The 16,703-nt window shown below is 42.0% G+C and overlaps 2 protein-coding genes across 2 annotated transcripts; both read right to left on the reverse strand.

Annotated features, from left to right (window-relative positions):
• Positions 1-2,278: 2,278 nt before the first annotated feature.
• On the reverse strand, positions 2,279-4,991 carry LOC127583479 (C-type natriuretic peptide prohormone-like). The gene is made up of 3 exons (XM_052039513.1): positions 4,867-4,991; positions 4,052-4,371; positions 2,279-2,640 (listed from the first exon to the last, which is right to left on the reverse strand). Exons 1-2 carry the CDS (start codon positions 4,954-4,956, stop codon positions 4,066-4,068), a joined length of 396 nt encoding a protein of 131 aa, XP_051895473.1. The 5' UTR covers positions 4,957-4,991; the 3' UTR covers positions 2,279-2,640; positions 4,052-4,065.
• Positions 4,992-13,179: 8,188 nt separating this feature from the next.
• LOC127583223 (C-type natriuretic peptide-like) lies at positions 13,180-14,763 on the reverse strand. The gene is made up of 2 exons (XM_052038994.1): positions 14,674-14,763; positions 13,180-13,491 (listed from the first exon to the last, which is right to left on the reverse strand). Exons 1-2 carry the CDS (start codon positions 14,761-14,763, stop codon positions 13,180-13,182), a joined length of 402 nt encoding a protein of 133 aa, XP_051894954.1.
• Positions 14,764-16,703: the final 1,940 nt, after the last annotated feature.

Below are 16,703 nucleotides of genomic sequence, written 5' to 3' on the forward strand. Positions count from 1 at the left end.
ATGTGGTACAAGCTCAATGACCAGTGATCACTGTTTCATCCCTGGAGAAGTGCAAGCAAAGGGCAGGAGTTCATGCTAGGTTTTCCAGCACCCAGTTTCCCAGCATGGGATGTATTCTGGGCTGCTATGACAGCAAGAGAGAAGAAATTTGGGGCCCTGACAGATTTTTAAATTATCACTGGCCTCTGCTGAGGTGCCAGATGACGAGGTCAGCAGTTAAGAAAAGCAGCAGGGATAAGGTTAGCAACCTATGAGTCTAACATCAGAAACTTATTGGGAAAAAAAATATTGACGAGTAGGATTAATCTACACTTGGAAAGTAAGGGATTAATCAAGGATAGTCAGCATGGCTTTGTTAGGGGAAAAATCCTGTTTGATCAATTTGATTGAATATTTTGAAGAGATAACAAAATGTCTTGATGAGGGCAGTGCAGTTGTAGTCCACATGGACTTCATGGGGCCTTTGAAAGGTCTGACATGGGAGACTAGTTCTAAAGGTTAGAGCCCATGGGATCCAAGGCAAGTTGGATCCCAAATTGCTTGGTGATAGGAGGCAGAGGGTGATGATGGTGGAGGATTGCTTTTTTGTTATGATTGGAAGTCTATTACCAGTGGCGTACCACAGAAACTGGTGCTGGGTTTGTTATATACATTCATGATTACTGTTTGTCATATACATTAATGATTTGGATCTGAACGTAGGAGGTATAATTAGTATGTTTGCAGATGAAATTTAAATTGGTGGTATTGTTGATAGTGACAAGGATAGTCTTAGTTACATGAAGATATTGATCATTTGTTAAAAGTAGCAGAACAAAGGCAAATGAATTTTAATCCTTTGGAGAATTATCATGGGCAGAGCACAGACAATGAATAGCAGGGTCCCAGGAAGTATTGAGGAACAGGAGGACCTTGTGTACAAGTCCAAGAAGGTGGCAGCACACGTAGATAGGGCGTTGAAGGAGGCATATGAGATGCTAGCCTTCATTAGCTGAGGCCAAAAAACGTCAGAGCAGAATGATTAAAGCACAGCTTTATAGAATATTGATTAAGCTGTACCTGGAATATTGTTTGCAGTTCCGGTCACCACACGATCGGAAGGACATGATGTGATTGCAGTCGAAAGGGTGCAGAAAGGATTCGCCAGAATGGAGTGTTTACTTATGAGGAGAGGTTGGACTCGTTTTCCTCGGAGCAGAGGAGAACGAGGGGAACTGGGCGTTATATTAAATTCAAGTTTCTATTTCCCGATAAGGTAGTGTGGCCATTGCCGGCATCACAGGCTCGACACTGCTCAGGTGAAGAATTGGCGGGAACCGGAAGTTGATGCGGGCGAACACGATGCCGCCAGAGAGAGGCGGCGAGTGGCCGCGCTGGGGGCCCGAACAGCCCGGTGCTGTGCGCCTGCTTGTGAAGTCGGGGCCGGGGTCGGACCGGGGCGTCGGGAACTGCGAGGATTTGTGACCGGAGGTCAGAAGTTACCCGACTTTGCTCGGAAGAGACGGGGTGGGGCTGGTGGCTCGGTGTTCAGCGGCGTCGTGGAGCTCCTCCCTCCTGTCCCCGGGTTGAGCCGCAGCCCCCCCCCCCCACCCCCACCCCCACCACAGGGCCGAGCCGGAGCCCACCCGCGCCCCCAAAAGGCCGAGCTGGAGCCCTCCAACTAAGGCTGGCCCGCACCCCCCCCCCCCCCTTCCTCTGGGGCCGGGTCACAGCCTCTCTCCCATCCCCCTCCGGGTTAGGCTGGAGCCGCCGCGCACCCCCGGCGGCCGGTCTGGAGCTCTCCACCCCCGCCCCCCCCCCCCCCCCTCACTCCTCGGGAACCGGACCGAAGCTCTTCCCCACCACCCCCAGGAACCGAGCTGGAGCAACTCACCACCTCCTCTCCTCCCCTCCCCCGCCCCCAACTACTCCTCCGGGCCCGGAGCTCCCACTACTGGACTGCGCCGGAGCTGCAGGGACAGTTGCCGGATCCGGGGCAGCGGTGCGACCAGCTGCGCCGTGTGAACCTTCAGCCACCGCGCTTCTGGGCTTGAGGAAGGGACCCAGTACCTTATGTCTGAAGCAGTCGGGCGTAGATGAAGTCTAATAGTGATTGGCGCAGCTTGAAGTCATGAACCAAACTGGCAGGAGATTTAACGCCAATCGCTAAATTCTAAAATAAACAAGGGGCACAGGTAGCCCAAAAGTATAAACTAAAACAGGGAAATCGGTTTAAACAGCTGAAATGACAGATCTAAAAATGATTCGCCAGCGAGTTTCCTTTATATTTTATTCTGCAGTGGTTCCTCACACCGTGTCAACATTTATTGAAGGTAAAACGACCAACTCAATTGATGGCTTTGTTTAATCTGCACCAGAGCTCACAGCAAGTGACTGACCGTCAGTGTCGTAGCAACAGAAAAACAAACACGTTACAAATAAATAGTTTCATAATTAATATAAATAAAATTAAGTATTGTTTAAATAGCAGCTGACACTGTATGTACATTAAGGATTTAATCCGAGCTTGTAAACAGTCTACAGGTGGGACGCTACTCGCCATCGGTCGAAGATAGTGGAGCAACAAATTGGAAGAGTGAGCTGTATGCGGGGAGGTCGATGAGCAGGCGGTGCCGGCAGTGTTGCTCTTGGAGTCAGACCCTGGGAATGGGAGAGAAAACCAACTGTGTGAGTTGAGGACCAATGCCCATAGTACAAAATCCAATATAGGAATTCAGCCCCACTTTCTAATCTTGATTGAGCGACTTTATATTAAAGGTGATGGGATTGAAGCGCGCACTGGGATGCCATTTCCTTCCTACTGAAAGGCAGCATAAAGATGCAGATATTTATTCTGGTGAACATCAGTTAATATTAAACTCCCATGGAATTTGGACGAAGCTCTTGTGTAACAAAGCAGTAAGCTCTTTATAGTTGGTAAAATACAAATCCCTACCAGTGCTGATGCGGAGAGAGTGGAAGTGAAAGGGGAACTGGCGTTACCATTAAGGATAGTACTGGAGAGCTGTTTGTGGGGATAGAAGGACAGGACGCTAGGAGTACGATTATAAACGACACCAATAACTCGTGGTACAGTAGTGGGAACAAGATGGTGAGAAGTTGAAGGAAGGTTGTTTTGACAAGGCTTCTAGCCTTCTAATGCAGAAGATTAAGGAATTATATGATTGGAACGCTTAAAAGATCAAGAGGTGTGATTGTATTGTAGAAATAAAACAATTAGCTGGGGATCCAGAACCCTTAAAATTAGAGTTGACCAGTTTAGATGTGATGTCAAGGGCACGTGGTGGTAGTAGGGAACTCTCTTCAACCGTGTTAAGATCGGACTTTTCAAACTATTAAGAGGCGCTATAACCCTAATCTAATGACAGAAAGAAGGGTTGCATGACCATTTATTGTTGTCGTGTTCCTATGGGATCAGGCGGCATAGACCAAGTAGTAGGTTTGGGGAAGAGAGAATGACGAATGGTTAATAGGATGTGAGCGAACAGTAAGGCATGGGTGGTAGGGTTAGCGTGCCACACTGGTGGTTAAGGAGAGGAGGTTGGGAAGTTAGAGAACGACTTATAGGTCATGGATGAGAGTCTGAGTAATGTGGATCAGGAAACTGGATTGTAGGACTGGTCCTAGGTGAGGAACGGGTTCGGGCGAGCTGAATGGATGTGTCCGAGGTGCTGAACTGAAAGTTCGAGGTAGGTTTGCGTCGTTGGTTTTTCTCGGAAGCATGGGAAATAAATAATGATCATTTACTGAAAGGGATTGTATAACCGTTATAGAACACGCGGTGATTGTCGTTTTATCTTATTTGTCTGGCAGTGAAAAGGGGGGATATACGCGTGGAAGAGCAGTTTGCTGCGCCACATATCCCTGAGCTGTCTACTTCCCTTCCTTGTTGACCCTTTTAGTAATTGTCCTTGCCTACGACAGTTCGAGTTAACTATTTCAAGCAATTCCTTCCTGGTGTAGCCAGCAAAGCGTCTAACTGAACAGTCTACATTAGCCATCCCAATGGGAAAACACATCTGCAGAGAATTTCTTTCAGTACCACTCTTACCTTTAAACAAGTTGCTAACAGCCCAGGCCGCTCATGGCCCCGATTCTATCCAGTTTCACGCCGAAGCAGCCCCGAGACGGTCCTTTTTTGCTTCTGCCTCTAAACCGGAGGGGATTGTTGCTGAGGTCTTTCAGGATTCGCGCGAGGATGGGTCGGCTGGCGATCTCTCGGGACTCGCGGTCCCAGGAGAGATCCAAATCGGACTGGTCAGTGTTGAGGTCGGGAAGGGAAGCGGCTGGCGGTATTTCTGGTGCTTCATTGTTCAGGTCTCCCGTGGTGAAATACTGTCCATATTCATCTTCCAGCAGTCTGGTCAGGGCCTGGGAATAAGAGAAATGGGAAGGATTTAGAGGCCAGATCCAATTGTTCACTCTACTCACGTTAGGAAAGTGTTGGAACTTAGATCAAATCTGATCCCTACCCAGCGATGTGGCTGAAATTTGCAAATTATGGAAATCACTGAAACGCCAATTAAATCAACCGAGACTATGCAGAAATGAAATGATCACTGAGGACCAGTTTGTAGTAACTAGAAATCCACACCCTCAATTGCTTTTTGGTCGGTCACTACTTAAGACAGGAGATATCTCCCTCTGAATGAGCGGAACTTTCCGAAAATTCACTTGCACAATATCAATAATTGAAATGTAGCGTTACCTGGTCACCAACAGCAGTCCACCACTGGCCTCACCCTTTGTCCAGTCTTGGCGGATCACCTATTATGGGAGAGATCGAGACTGCTGCAGCCACTGACCTGATTCAGTGGCCAGAACTTGCGTATTCTGTTGTTGCCTAGATACTATTGGATCGCTTACCTGCAGGCTGTCGTCAGATCTTGGTCTGCCTTGAACTTGCAGCAGAAGCAGGAGCACGAGTCCGCAGTAGAAATTCGTGTTTCCGCTCATCTTTGAGCTTCTGATTTGGTTGGATCACGGCGAATTACTCTCTTCACTCGCTGTCTCTTTCTCTCTGCTTCTGTGCTCGGATTCCGCGCCTTTTATTGCCCTCCTGGTTGACGTCATCCCACCGTGAATTATCCTAGTTATTAATACAGCCATCTCTTTCCGTCACTTCACTGAGATAAAGTGAATAGAAAATACGGTAAATTTTCCATTTGCCACGAGTTGATGTGATAAGTACGCGAGTACATTGCAGGTGCCCGAAGACATTGCAGGTGCCAGCTTTGTTATTTTAAAAAGACTTCTAAATAAATTCACTTTGAATATCGTAGCCCGATCTTTGGGTTGTCCTGGCGAAATAGAATCAAGGTGAATACATTGCATTGTTCAATTCTGACCCGACCGTCAGGAGCAAAGTTTTTTTTTCTTCGTTAGTTACATTTTTAACGTCAAGTTAATTGCTTGGGGTCGTATTAACCCGAACTGTGTGATAGCCGCGTTCATAACATAAAAATAAATATTCAGTAAGCAATAAATGCGCAGTAGTTTATAGACCCACTAAACTTTCATTGTATTGCAACATTATGCCAGAAATCTTCCATTCTCAGCTGACTTTGGCCACTGTGTCTGTTCAAGTATTAGTAGTGCTCAACCTTTGGGCTATTTCAAAATAAAAAGTGGTATATAAAATAGTCATTTTCCGCGATCTAATGGAGTAGTGGGAATAGTTCCTACAGAAGCCTTAGAAGTTCAACCTTTGAGAGGTTTAAACTCCCTCAAATGGTTAGAGGAAGATTGTATTTTTTTAAAACCATCTATCGGGAATGATTGGACTCCAACCCCCGATACAGTCCTGTTGTACGCCAGGGACATTCAGCACCTGGACTGACAGGGACAGTAACTGAATGGTACTGTCAGTAGAATTTTTGGTATGGATTTTATATGTCTATTAACATGTGCCACAGATACTAAACAATGTCTACAAAAATATTTAATTGAGTGTGAAGCGCTTTGGGATATTCTGAGGTTGTGAAAATCACAGGGTCGCTCTTTCTTTCAATACTTTCCACCGTTTATGTCAAATTTCCGCATTACTCGTGGCGTTTTGAACCAGCAGATAACAAACAGAGATTTAAACAGTTTTCATTAGTGAAATGATAACCTGATGATAGGATGACCTGGTGAATCAGGGTGTGGGTAACGCGCCAGAATTCATTAAATTATACAGAGGGCGAAACTGCAAGAGTTTCATAAGTGGAATGACTTTGAGTTGTGACAGTGAAAGTCCTTACAGTCATTGTAACCTTTTAAAGAATTGACGGTGGAAGTCTGAGCTGCATGGAATGCTTCGGGAGTTGTGTCACCACATGGTAGATTGCACAGCACAGCTATCTGACAGGAGATAATTGGATGGTCAGAGAAGATAAGCAATGTTCCCCCCAGCCTCCCATGCTTCACCTTATTGCTAACTGCTATCAAACACTATATTCAAAGAAACGTAACTGAGAAGTTTACTTCTCTATTGGATGAATTTTATTCAATATCAGTTTATTTTATTTAACAATCCAGTTAGAGCGACAAACCGAGCTGTTTAATAGTGGATAATGTTTGCACTGCTTCATAATATCCAAGACTTCAAATAAATGCGCGAAAGATGTATGATTCTGGTGTTTCGCTGGACGGTTGGAGGGACGTTGGGGTGTGCGGGGTTAATTTAGTGTGTTACCTGCAGCAATGGGAAAAACATGATTTCGCACGGCGTTCCTTCATTAAGGCACATTTCTTACTGTCTTTTTGATCTCACTGCATCTAATGTTTTTTTTCTAGAATAAAACCCATCGTAACTTTACACCACCCAACTCGGGACCCATGACCTGAGTTTTTAGAGTTTTTACGTCCAAAGGGTGAAATATTTTGGTTAGTCGGCTTTATCTGAGCAGTGATCGGCTCTCCTGCGCGAGAAGAATTGGCATATATTTTTTTTCATTTCTTGGGAAATAAGAATGAGGAAAGGTGGGAATGGGGTATTTCTATAGTTTGGACTTTTTAAGCCCATGTAGAGAACATATAGAGTCCAGAAACAGAAATGAAGGGCAGAAGGTAGGTGGGAGAGAAGTGGTGCCGAAGGACCATAGTCACATTGCAAATGGCTACCCTGCACATTTCGGATCCCAGGAGGATTTAAAATCCCTCTTTTTTGTGTGTGATTTGCAGCCGAATAAACTAATCGTATTATTTATTCATTTAGAATGTCATAGTTCGCTGTTGTGTTTCCACAAGCGTCACAACCTGGCTTAAGTCCTGAGAACTGTGGGCAAATTTCTGAAGAATTTATCTAAATGTCCTTAAGATTTCAGGCTTGCAAGCGGTGGGTGCGAGTGGGGGTTGAGGGTGGAGGGGTGGCTATCACACCCGAAATTCCTGGTTAGTCATTTTCACGATGGTTGCCTTCAGCCATCCCAACCGTTCAGCTTAAGACAATGGGGCATATTCATCAGGTCAGCAGTTGCTAAACACCATCTGAAGCAAACGAGCGTGTCTAACGTTCATTAAAGTGTAACTGCACCTAAAGAAAGAGTGCTCAACGCTTCCAACCCTTGGTGGAAGACATTCTGTAGCTCTTGGGCAGCATCAATCTTTCTATGGGGCTTTAGGTGTTTGAGTGTGAGGAGGAAAGCAGTCCTCTAAATCTAGAAAGCTCTCCAGATCCATCATGAAGTGTCACTGTCAATGGGTGGTCACTGAGTGTTGTTCCCAGGACCTGGAGGCCTACAGGAAAGATTTTAATGACCTTACATATGTATTCAAGATCAGCGAAGACACAACATACCTCATCTCCCAACAACTCGACCACCAGCTTCGCACACTATTCCACGTTTAATGCCCCCACCACTCGCTTAATAATCTTTATAAATCATGCAATTCCTGGCATTCTTATAGCCTAGCACAAGTCCTCTCTCTTCTACCATAACTCCAGCATATTTTACACAGAACCCAGCTATTCATTCGTTGAAGACAGATCATGCAAGCACATTGTCCCGCATTAGAGTAGGGTGGTGCAATATGACATAGTCGCTAACAGCAACAACAGAATGGCGACGCTCATTGCATTTCACTGGCTTAATGATAACATTTCGGCGATTATTGTGGTGGCTGCCACAGTGGCCAGAGATGATGCAAAATTCATTGGAGAGGATAGCATGGTCACATCTATACCTACTTCTCATATTCCTACTTATCCTCATCCTGCAATCTCTTCTGATTTACAGGTTGTAGGTAGCCTATGCATCTACTTCCTATTTCATACCCATCCTTTCATCACAAACTTACCCTTATGATTTTTCCTTTCCATTTATGAAGAGTGGCAATCTGGCCATTGATGGAAAATAAAACAAGAAGGTAGTGAACATGAAGAGAGATTACCATTCATTTAAGACAGCCAACCGCCTGCTCAGAAGCTGACAGTGAATGTAATTTAGAGAACATCTTAGGGATGATATTAGCACATGGTGGGACAACACTATAAGGGGCCTACAGCCAAAGCAATGGGCAAGGCTACTATTGGTTACAGCTCTCTAGAGGACAAGGTTGCAGAAATCCTGTTGCAGAGTTTCAGATGATCACGTTACACAATTATGGATGTTATGGTCTCTCTAGTTTGCATACTTCCAATCGATGTAAGCAACAAAACAAGGTAATAACGTGACCAATATTGCTTGCAGTTACAACAAATGTCTGTATATAAGCAGTGGAAACTATTATGGAGCTAAAATGTCATCTGTACCAGAGATACAAAACTGAATACTATCTAGAGCAAAATTGGGGCTTGTAGTGGTACCTACAGATCACCGACAGCAGTAATGATAAAAGGTGGTCAGTTGGTGGATAAGGCGATTAAGCAGGCGTAGAGAATGCTTCCATTTATTGACTGAGGCATAGAATGTAATAGCAAACAGATTATATTAGAATCATATAATGTAGTGGCATTGTGTGTACCGACGGTGTTGTGTCCAGTCCTGGTTGCCACATGGGGATGATAGCACTCAGGAACTAAGCCACCAGATGGCTTAAGGATATAGAGAAAATGTAGAAGTTTGTTTGCATGAGTGGAAAATTGCCGTTATAAAACATCCATGTTGCTTACTTCAGAGAATCATTAAATTGTAACAGCACAAAAGGAGGCCAGTTGGCCCAATGAACCTGTGCCAGCTCCTGTTACATCAGTCCTATTGCCCCGTCCTTTCAAATAGATTTACAAATTACTCTTTCTTAAGTATCTATCCAATTTACTTTGTAGGTATAGATTGATATTGTTACATCATCCTAACAGTTTGTTGAATGGACAAAACGTGTCTCGTCCCATCTCCCTCGCGTCCTTTGGCCAAATTTCAAATGTGTGCTCTGATCCTTGAACAATGGTTAATAGAAACAGCTTCCCTCTGTTTAAGCTACCTAAACTAATCATGACACCTCTCCGCCTATATTGAATTTCCCCTCAACCTTCTTTGCTGGCGAACAAACCCAACTTCTCCATTCTAACCCTATTGCTGAAATATCTCGTAAGAATTTCCCGCACCCTCTTAAGGTCTTTCACATCCATAAGATATCTATAATCATACATTCATAAAACTCCACGTGGCGAAACCAGTTTTATAGAGGTTATCATGACTCCCTTGTTCCTTTACTTCCTGCCTCTACTTACGCATCTGGCAATCCCACATGCTTTACCAATCACCCTCTCAAGATACCATTCCATTTTCAAGGAATTATGCACATGAACCCTCAGGCCCTCCTGTTCCTCCGCACCTGTTAGAACTGTGCCAGTTTCTGTCTATTACTCTCCTTATTTTTTCTGCCAAAGTGGGTATCACTTTTTTGTTTGTATTAATTTCATTTACTATTTGTCTGCTTATTCAGCCAGTCTATTTGTGGTCTCTTACTTCTTTACCGTCTGCTACAGTTCCAAACTTCAAAGCAGAGGAAGGTGAGGAGATATTTAATCATGATGTGTGCGATTTGGAGTCTAGCTAGCGTGAACAGGAAAGAGTTATTCCCCTCCCCAGAGGAGTCAAAAACTAAAGTGCGCAGAGTTAAGTCAGTAGAAGATAATGTTTTCGCCCAATTGGTGTCAGCAGCCTAGAACTGAGTGTTTAAAAGGACAGAAGGGGCCGTGATCCACCAGCAACTCAAAAAGTGTTTAGTCAAAAAGAGCACAATGGACGCAACGACTGAATGGCTTCCTCTTTCTCATAAATTTCAGTGATTCAGTTAAGCCACCAACATCATTGACCTTGGAAGAAAATTACCGTGTGTTAGGTTTAGTTCTCCGAGTTTGAGCAATACGCAGGAGCATTTGTTACTCATCATAGCTCCTTCCCGGATATCTGGACATTTGGGAAACTTATCAGATTATCAAATCTGTCCCAATATTACGCCCAATATTCTATCAAGCTGCATATAACCTTGAAATCAGACCCACCTTCACACCATCCTATTCATCCTCCCTATGCCCCCACAGCTACCCCTCACCCATACACACAGAGTGAATAATTTGCTCTTCGACCCGTCCTGGATGTATAACATTATCTTTTTGCGTAGTTCATTTTGAGTAGCGCCTCACCACAGAAGTATGAGTGGACTGTTACCATCTTGACCATGACATGCACATGCCTCCTGTGCAATCAACGCAGAAACCTGAGCAAAATCTGCTGCTGCTTCGCAACCTATTTGTAATATAGAAATCAAACCCTGGTTTCATGAGAGCACGGCCCCAGCGTCAAAGCACCAGCTGTTCTAAGCTCAGAGTTTCTGCTTGAGCACTGTGATTGACGTCTGCTTTCAGCACGGTTGAAGGACGGAATAATAGGCTAGATGTTCTGGATGTGCCAGTCAAGTGCCCTAGGTTGGGTTTACCATCACGACTGCTGAACCCACATGTTGGCGTGAGAAGCGCTGGTAAATAACTAGATCGAGAGTCCTGTCTGAGGTACAGGAGCAATTGTGGTCTTGATGAGGAAATGATTAGTCTAAACGGCTTACTTTTAAAGTTCTGCCTCGTTACTGACACAGTTTACTTGTTTATCGGTATATAATGTGATTGTTTTAACTGACTCTGCCTTCGCAGTGTTTTATGGCATTGGGACGATTGCAGTGTTTGAAAATGAACCATGTTACATTACGGATATAATAGCAATATCAACCATTCCTAGCTTAGATTTAGGCTGATTTAGATTGTTTTCATTTCGTGCCTTTCTCCTTCACTGCATTGTAATTTTAGAAGGCCATCAACCTTTTTGTCTTCATTATGTCAAATGTCTCTTAATAATGGGCAAAACTGGACTAAGACAAAGATTTTGATTAAAAACAAAAAGCTGAATTTAAGCCTCGTATCTGCTTTGAGTTTTAAAATAGTAGAATATAATTCTTCTCGGCAAACAGGTTTGAAATCGTAGGTTGCAACAATGAAAATGTTCCAGGGCACTATTCTGTAACTTTATTGGACTGGATTTGTAGTTTATTACATTATTCATTTATTCGTAGGAACCAGTTTATATATGAAACTGAAAGGGATTGAAAGAAAAACCCGTTTCCAGATTCCATCAAGTACTTCTAATATTGCAAAGTCTTTGATATTGTAATGGTTCTGGAAATATTAGAGAATGAGATCGGTAAAGGGGAATGCCTTTGTAGTACTGTGTATTTCCAATTTCCCTTCAATGCAAGGGAATGCAAAGCTTAAACGCGGTCTCCAAATTTAGCCATTGCAACAAAAAAAAAAGTTCTGCCCCAATGCTGCTGAATGAGACTGTACAAATTCTCAGGTAACCGTGTCCAATGAACTGAGATATTCAACTTCTATTCACACATAAAGCGTACACAAAACTTCAGTTATATTGGCAGCAATGTTGTATTCAAAAATCAGTCATTTCTAATGCTGCACTTTTTTTTTGCTGCTGTTTAATTGTCTTACAGACAAGGAATGCAAAACAAGAAACAATGTGTCAGTTACCCGGGCATGACTATATTGTCACTTATAAAGTGGTTTAAATTGGTACAAGTGATGGGTTATCAAATTCTTCTTTTGCTTTGTGTTACTATTGTACACCTACCCAAGAAAGGAAAACATAGTGAACCATTGATCTTTATCCCACACCCTCACCATTGGTTTTCATTGGTAAAGCATTGTTAAAAGTAAATAAAGGGCGTTTTCTTCTCTTACAACACTGAAGGTGTCCTGAACAAAAGTGGAAATATACAAATAAAATAAATAATGGGCTATTAGCATATCCATGTTAATTTTATAACTACGACCTTATTTTACCTTCCAGATCAATTGCACCAACTTCACATTACAGCAACCAGACGAACATCACACAGATGAGTTTACAAATAAATATATTTCTCTTAAATTAATATAAATAGCTTCTCATACAAACATCATTAAATTCGGTAACATTTACACGATCCTATTAAGCATGGCTACCAGTAACTTGTAAACATCCTACGGTGTCACTAGAGCTTAAAAATTGAAGTTTGCAGAAAACGAGTCGAAAGAGCTTTAGTGGAAGTAAACTTTGAAGTGTGGAAAGTAGGTTGTTCTCTCTGTCCTGCGCTTTCACTGAAGCCCTGTGAAGAAAAGAGAAAATCAATTCGATATGTGTATGGCAGATTTTCAGTGAAAACCTAAGGATCGTTTTCGACGTGAGTGAAACTGATTTGATTGAAACAGAGTGGATTTGATTCTTATACACAATACGGAGATCTGAATTTGAATGTTCTTTTTATATCCCTTTCATAAAATGTACATTTGCATTGCATGACCCTTTCCATGTTCCACAGTTGTACAATAATGGAATTCATTGGGCAAACGTCATTCTTTGCAATTTAAGAAAGCTTTCTTTTGAGTTGGGAGTGAAGTGCCAGTTATCTTCAGAGTCTGCTGCCTTCTCTTTTGTTATCAGCCAAATTCTAGATACAAATCCAGTCTCTGGTTCTATGTTATTCCTACCTTTATTCTAGACTTCCTAACAGTTGGTCCTGAACTAATAATCTGTTTAAATTTATTTTACATATGGTATAGTAAATGTGATCTTCCTTTTTTTTTACCAAACATGTCCTGAATTACACCAACTGGGAATGTATAGCAGCTGTTTTCATTCTGAACTAAAAGTAAAAGTAGTTGGCAAAAGTTCTTGCCCAGTTGGAAATACTTTACCTTAACTGACACGATCAGCATCCCAGGCCGCTCATTGCACCAATTCTATCCAGTTTCATTCCAAAGCAGCCTCTTCTTGACCCTTTCTTGCTTCTAGTCTTGGATCTTAGAGGACCATTGGTAATGTCTTGGAGGAGTCTTAGCAAGGAACCATCAGAAACTGTGTGTCTGCTTTCGAGGTCCTGCAAGTTCCCGTCCCATCCCAGTTCGCGCTGGGCATTTTGTAGGTCGAAGGAGATGTCAACCGGTGATGTCTCCTCTGCTTCGTTGTCTAGCTCTTCATTAGTCAGAAGGCGCTCAATCTCCTCCAATTGTCCGGTCAAAGCCTGCAAATTAGAGGAAATGGGGAGAGTCAACTTCATAACCTTCCAAGTGTTTCTCAAGCATCCTGAATTAAACACATGAAAACAAATTATAGGATTGAATGCGGAATAATGTCAGAAAAAGGCAGGGCGGGTCTTTTGAAATAGTTCTGCATCAAACGTGGCATTCTCGCTATCGTGTAATTACTTAATATAGATTTTAAACATCTCTTATGGGGAACTTGTGAAATATGACTTTTTGATATATTCAGTTTAAATGAATGCCACCCTTGTTTTTTGACAGGAAACTTTACATTTCGAAGTTGTCTCAAAATCCTTTGCTTTTCAAATTCTGTTGTTTTCTTTTCAAATTCACAATTGAGTTGCTACTGTTTTCAGCTGAGGGTCAAACTTACTGTTCAGTCATTGGTTATGTCCCACGGTTAAATGATACGCACATGCCATGATACTTCAAGATGAGCATCAAAGAGAACGATCGTCTTTTATAGATATCAATAGGGTGAGCGATAAAGAAGGCTTGTACCTAATATACAGGTGACTTGGATGGATTCAGTAAATGGACCAGCGCCGGAAACTAGTTCGTAATTAAGACTTGCAAATCTTGTGGTGGGAAGGGGATTCTGGTGCATCCTTTGTATTGAGAACTGGTCCCGGACTTTAGACAGAAGGCTTGGCAATGACATCTTTTACTGGAAATATTAAATGAGTATTCCTGACCACACTTCTTTGGATATTAGACGGTCAATGGTGTTGATTTCTACAGTTGGTAGTTTAATTACCGTGGTCTCGAAGAGACCAGCTAGATTGAGCGTGGCCACAGCCAATATTAGGTTGATTTGTGCTGAATACTGACAATACTTATCAATGACCGCAGTTCTCTCACTGTATGCTGTGCATTACATTGCTCCATGCTCTGCTCAGCTCTTGGGCTGGTTACACAGACTCTTTACAATGTGGAATCCTTCAAGCTCTGAACTAACCCTTTAACAAGATGCTGACCAATCAAAGTATCCCTTCTAAATCTCTGGCGAATATTACAACCATTACATAAAACAGCAGTTCCGATGTTAGTTGATTGCCAATGTGCAATAGCTCCACCATGCATTTTTTTTAACCTAAGTGCAAGGCTCAGCGCGAAAGAGTGAATATTACAGATCATCATATAGCACGAGTGCTTTCTCTTACCCGGAGGCTTTGCTGTGGACTGGGTCTGGCATGGACCTGGATAAGGAGGACAAGCAACAGTCCGCAGTAGTAAGCTGTGTAAACGCCCATCTTCTATGTATCTGTTTTCTCGTCGATCTTTTCTCTTTGGGATCGGCTTGTCTCAGATTCGGTTTCGGAGACTTTTATCCTTCTCGGGCTGACGTCATATCGCCAAGGATTGTTATTCCAGAATTAAATCAGGCTCCTTCCGTCACTAAATAGAGATAAAGGAACGAGGTAGTGTTAGGAGAAATTGCCTTATAAGTTCTCGTTATGCAAAGCATTCACAATCAGAGATGGTCCTATTTTGCTCACTCTTATAGAAAGTTCATGCTTGAGAAAGTAAATTAAGGTTTTTTTGTGGATCTGGTATAAAATGTTGAATAAAATTTAAACAAAAATAGTTGAGCAGCAGATCCCATTACAGCAAACAATTCCAGTAATGCGTTTCTGGCCCCTGACAGTTTACAGAAATTATAAATCCAACCTATGGAGGTATTTTGGTGAAACGTGGAGTTCCAAGGATGATAAAAAGTTAGCAATATTGAGTTGAGTGCATTGGCAGTGAATGTACAGAGTTTGGGTTTAGGTCGTTAGCCTGCTACATTCAAACGGAACCTCACCGTGAGAAGAATAAAACAGGTTCAGATGAAGGCACAGACGGAGAAGAAAGAAAACGAAATTATTAAGAGTAAAAATAGAATTGTAAAATTGTAGCAACAGAAAGTGGATGAGATAAAACATTAGACAAAATCTGGAAGTTCATAAAAAGGGACTTAGTTGAAGTTTTCCAACCTGCTTCAGGTATTCTGGTTTGCAATATTTGTCAGAAAATGTTTGATAAAAGCCTTCGTTTCAAAGTTATTTGTAATTGGGAAGCAGGTATGATATCCTTCAATGACTAAACAATATTTAGTTGAAATGTAGGAGGATAGGAATAGGAGTTGTGTATTTAGAACCACTGGTCTGTTTCAGTATTAAATGAAATAGGAACTGTTTAATGATCCAACTCCATATAGTATTGTCTCATATCCAATCTAAAATGACAGTTTCTAAATCAAGAGAACTTTGGAAGGACATCTGCAATGTTCTCCTTTAATATTTTTTAAAGCCCGGGGATGGCAGCACCATAGTCCTTGGGACCTGTAGTAATGCTTTCATTATTACAATTTTGCTTATATTAAGTTTGGTGAGTCTCTATCCCTGAACACAATGGATCCCTCTTGCTTTACTGTAAATACTGTTTCAAAGTACTCATTCAACATGGTCAACATTTCTTGTGTTCACTTCCAATATTCACATTATCACTTTTTATAGGATCACGTTATTCCTGGTGTATTTTTCTTAATGTATTCATTAAAAAGTGTTGATTTCTATACTCCTGTTTTGTAGCTCTTACTGTCTGTTTTGTCCTCTTTAATTATTCTTTGTATCTCTTCCAGTCATCAGGATCCATAGTAGCTGTACCATTTTGTATGTTTTTTTTCCTTTTCATTTTATGTTATCTCTAAATTGTTTAATCATTCATGGATGCCTTCATTTGGCTAGAATTCTTATCCCTCATTGGCATAAATGGTTGTGTATTACTTTAACTTCTTTTTTTTGAAGATCTCTTAAAGATCCTCTGCTATTTTTTTCATTAATTGATTTGCCTGGTGTATCTTGAACATGTACCTCAATGAATGCAAATCAATCTTGGCTAAATCTCTAACCTTTATATATTTCCTTTTAAAAACTACTCCAAACTTGATCACATTATTCATGGGGACAGATAATGTTCATACAGCATTAGATTATTAAATAATGAACCTAATATGTATTTTAACTCTCCTTTGTTGGTCTCAGACATAGTGGCTGAATTTTGCGGCGTAGAGAATTGCTGGTGTTCAGCCATTACTGAGCAACAGATGTTGTAGCATCTTTAACTATACTTAGACCAGGGACAAGATTGAAGATCTCATTCACCTCAGTGGGGTCTCAGCCTGTAGAATGGGGAAAGTAAGGTTTAA

This window comes from Pristis pectinata, chromosome 26, assembly GCF_009764475.1.
Source record: "Pristis pectinata isolate sPriPec2 chromosome 26, sPriPec2.1.pri, whole genome shotgun sequence".
NCBI lineage: Eukaryota > Metazoa > Chordata > Chondrichthyes > Rhinopristiformes > Pristidae > Pristis > Pristis pectinata.

Excerpts from the sequence above, each read along its gene's own strand:
- LOC127583479 (XM_052039513.1), bottom strand. The coding sequence starts at position 4,956 with ATGAGCGGAAACACGAATTTCTACTGCGGACTCGTGCTCCTGCTTCTG. Across the intron at positions 4,372-4,866 it reads GATCTGACGACAGCCTGCAG|GCCCTGACCAGACTGCTGGA; the intron begins GTAAGCGATCCA and ends TCTTATTCCCAG.
- LOC127583223 (XM_052038994.1), bottom strand. The coding sequence starts at position 14,763 with ATGGGCGTTTACACAGCTTACTACTGCGGACTGTTGCTTGTCCTCCTT. Across the intron at positions 13,492-14,673 it reads GTCCACAGCAAAGCCTCCGG|GCTTTGACCGGACAATTGGA; the intron begins GTAAGAGAAAGC and ends TCTAATTTGCAG.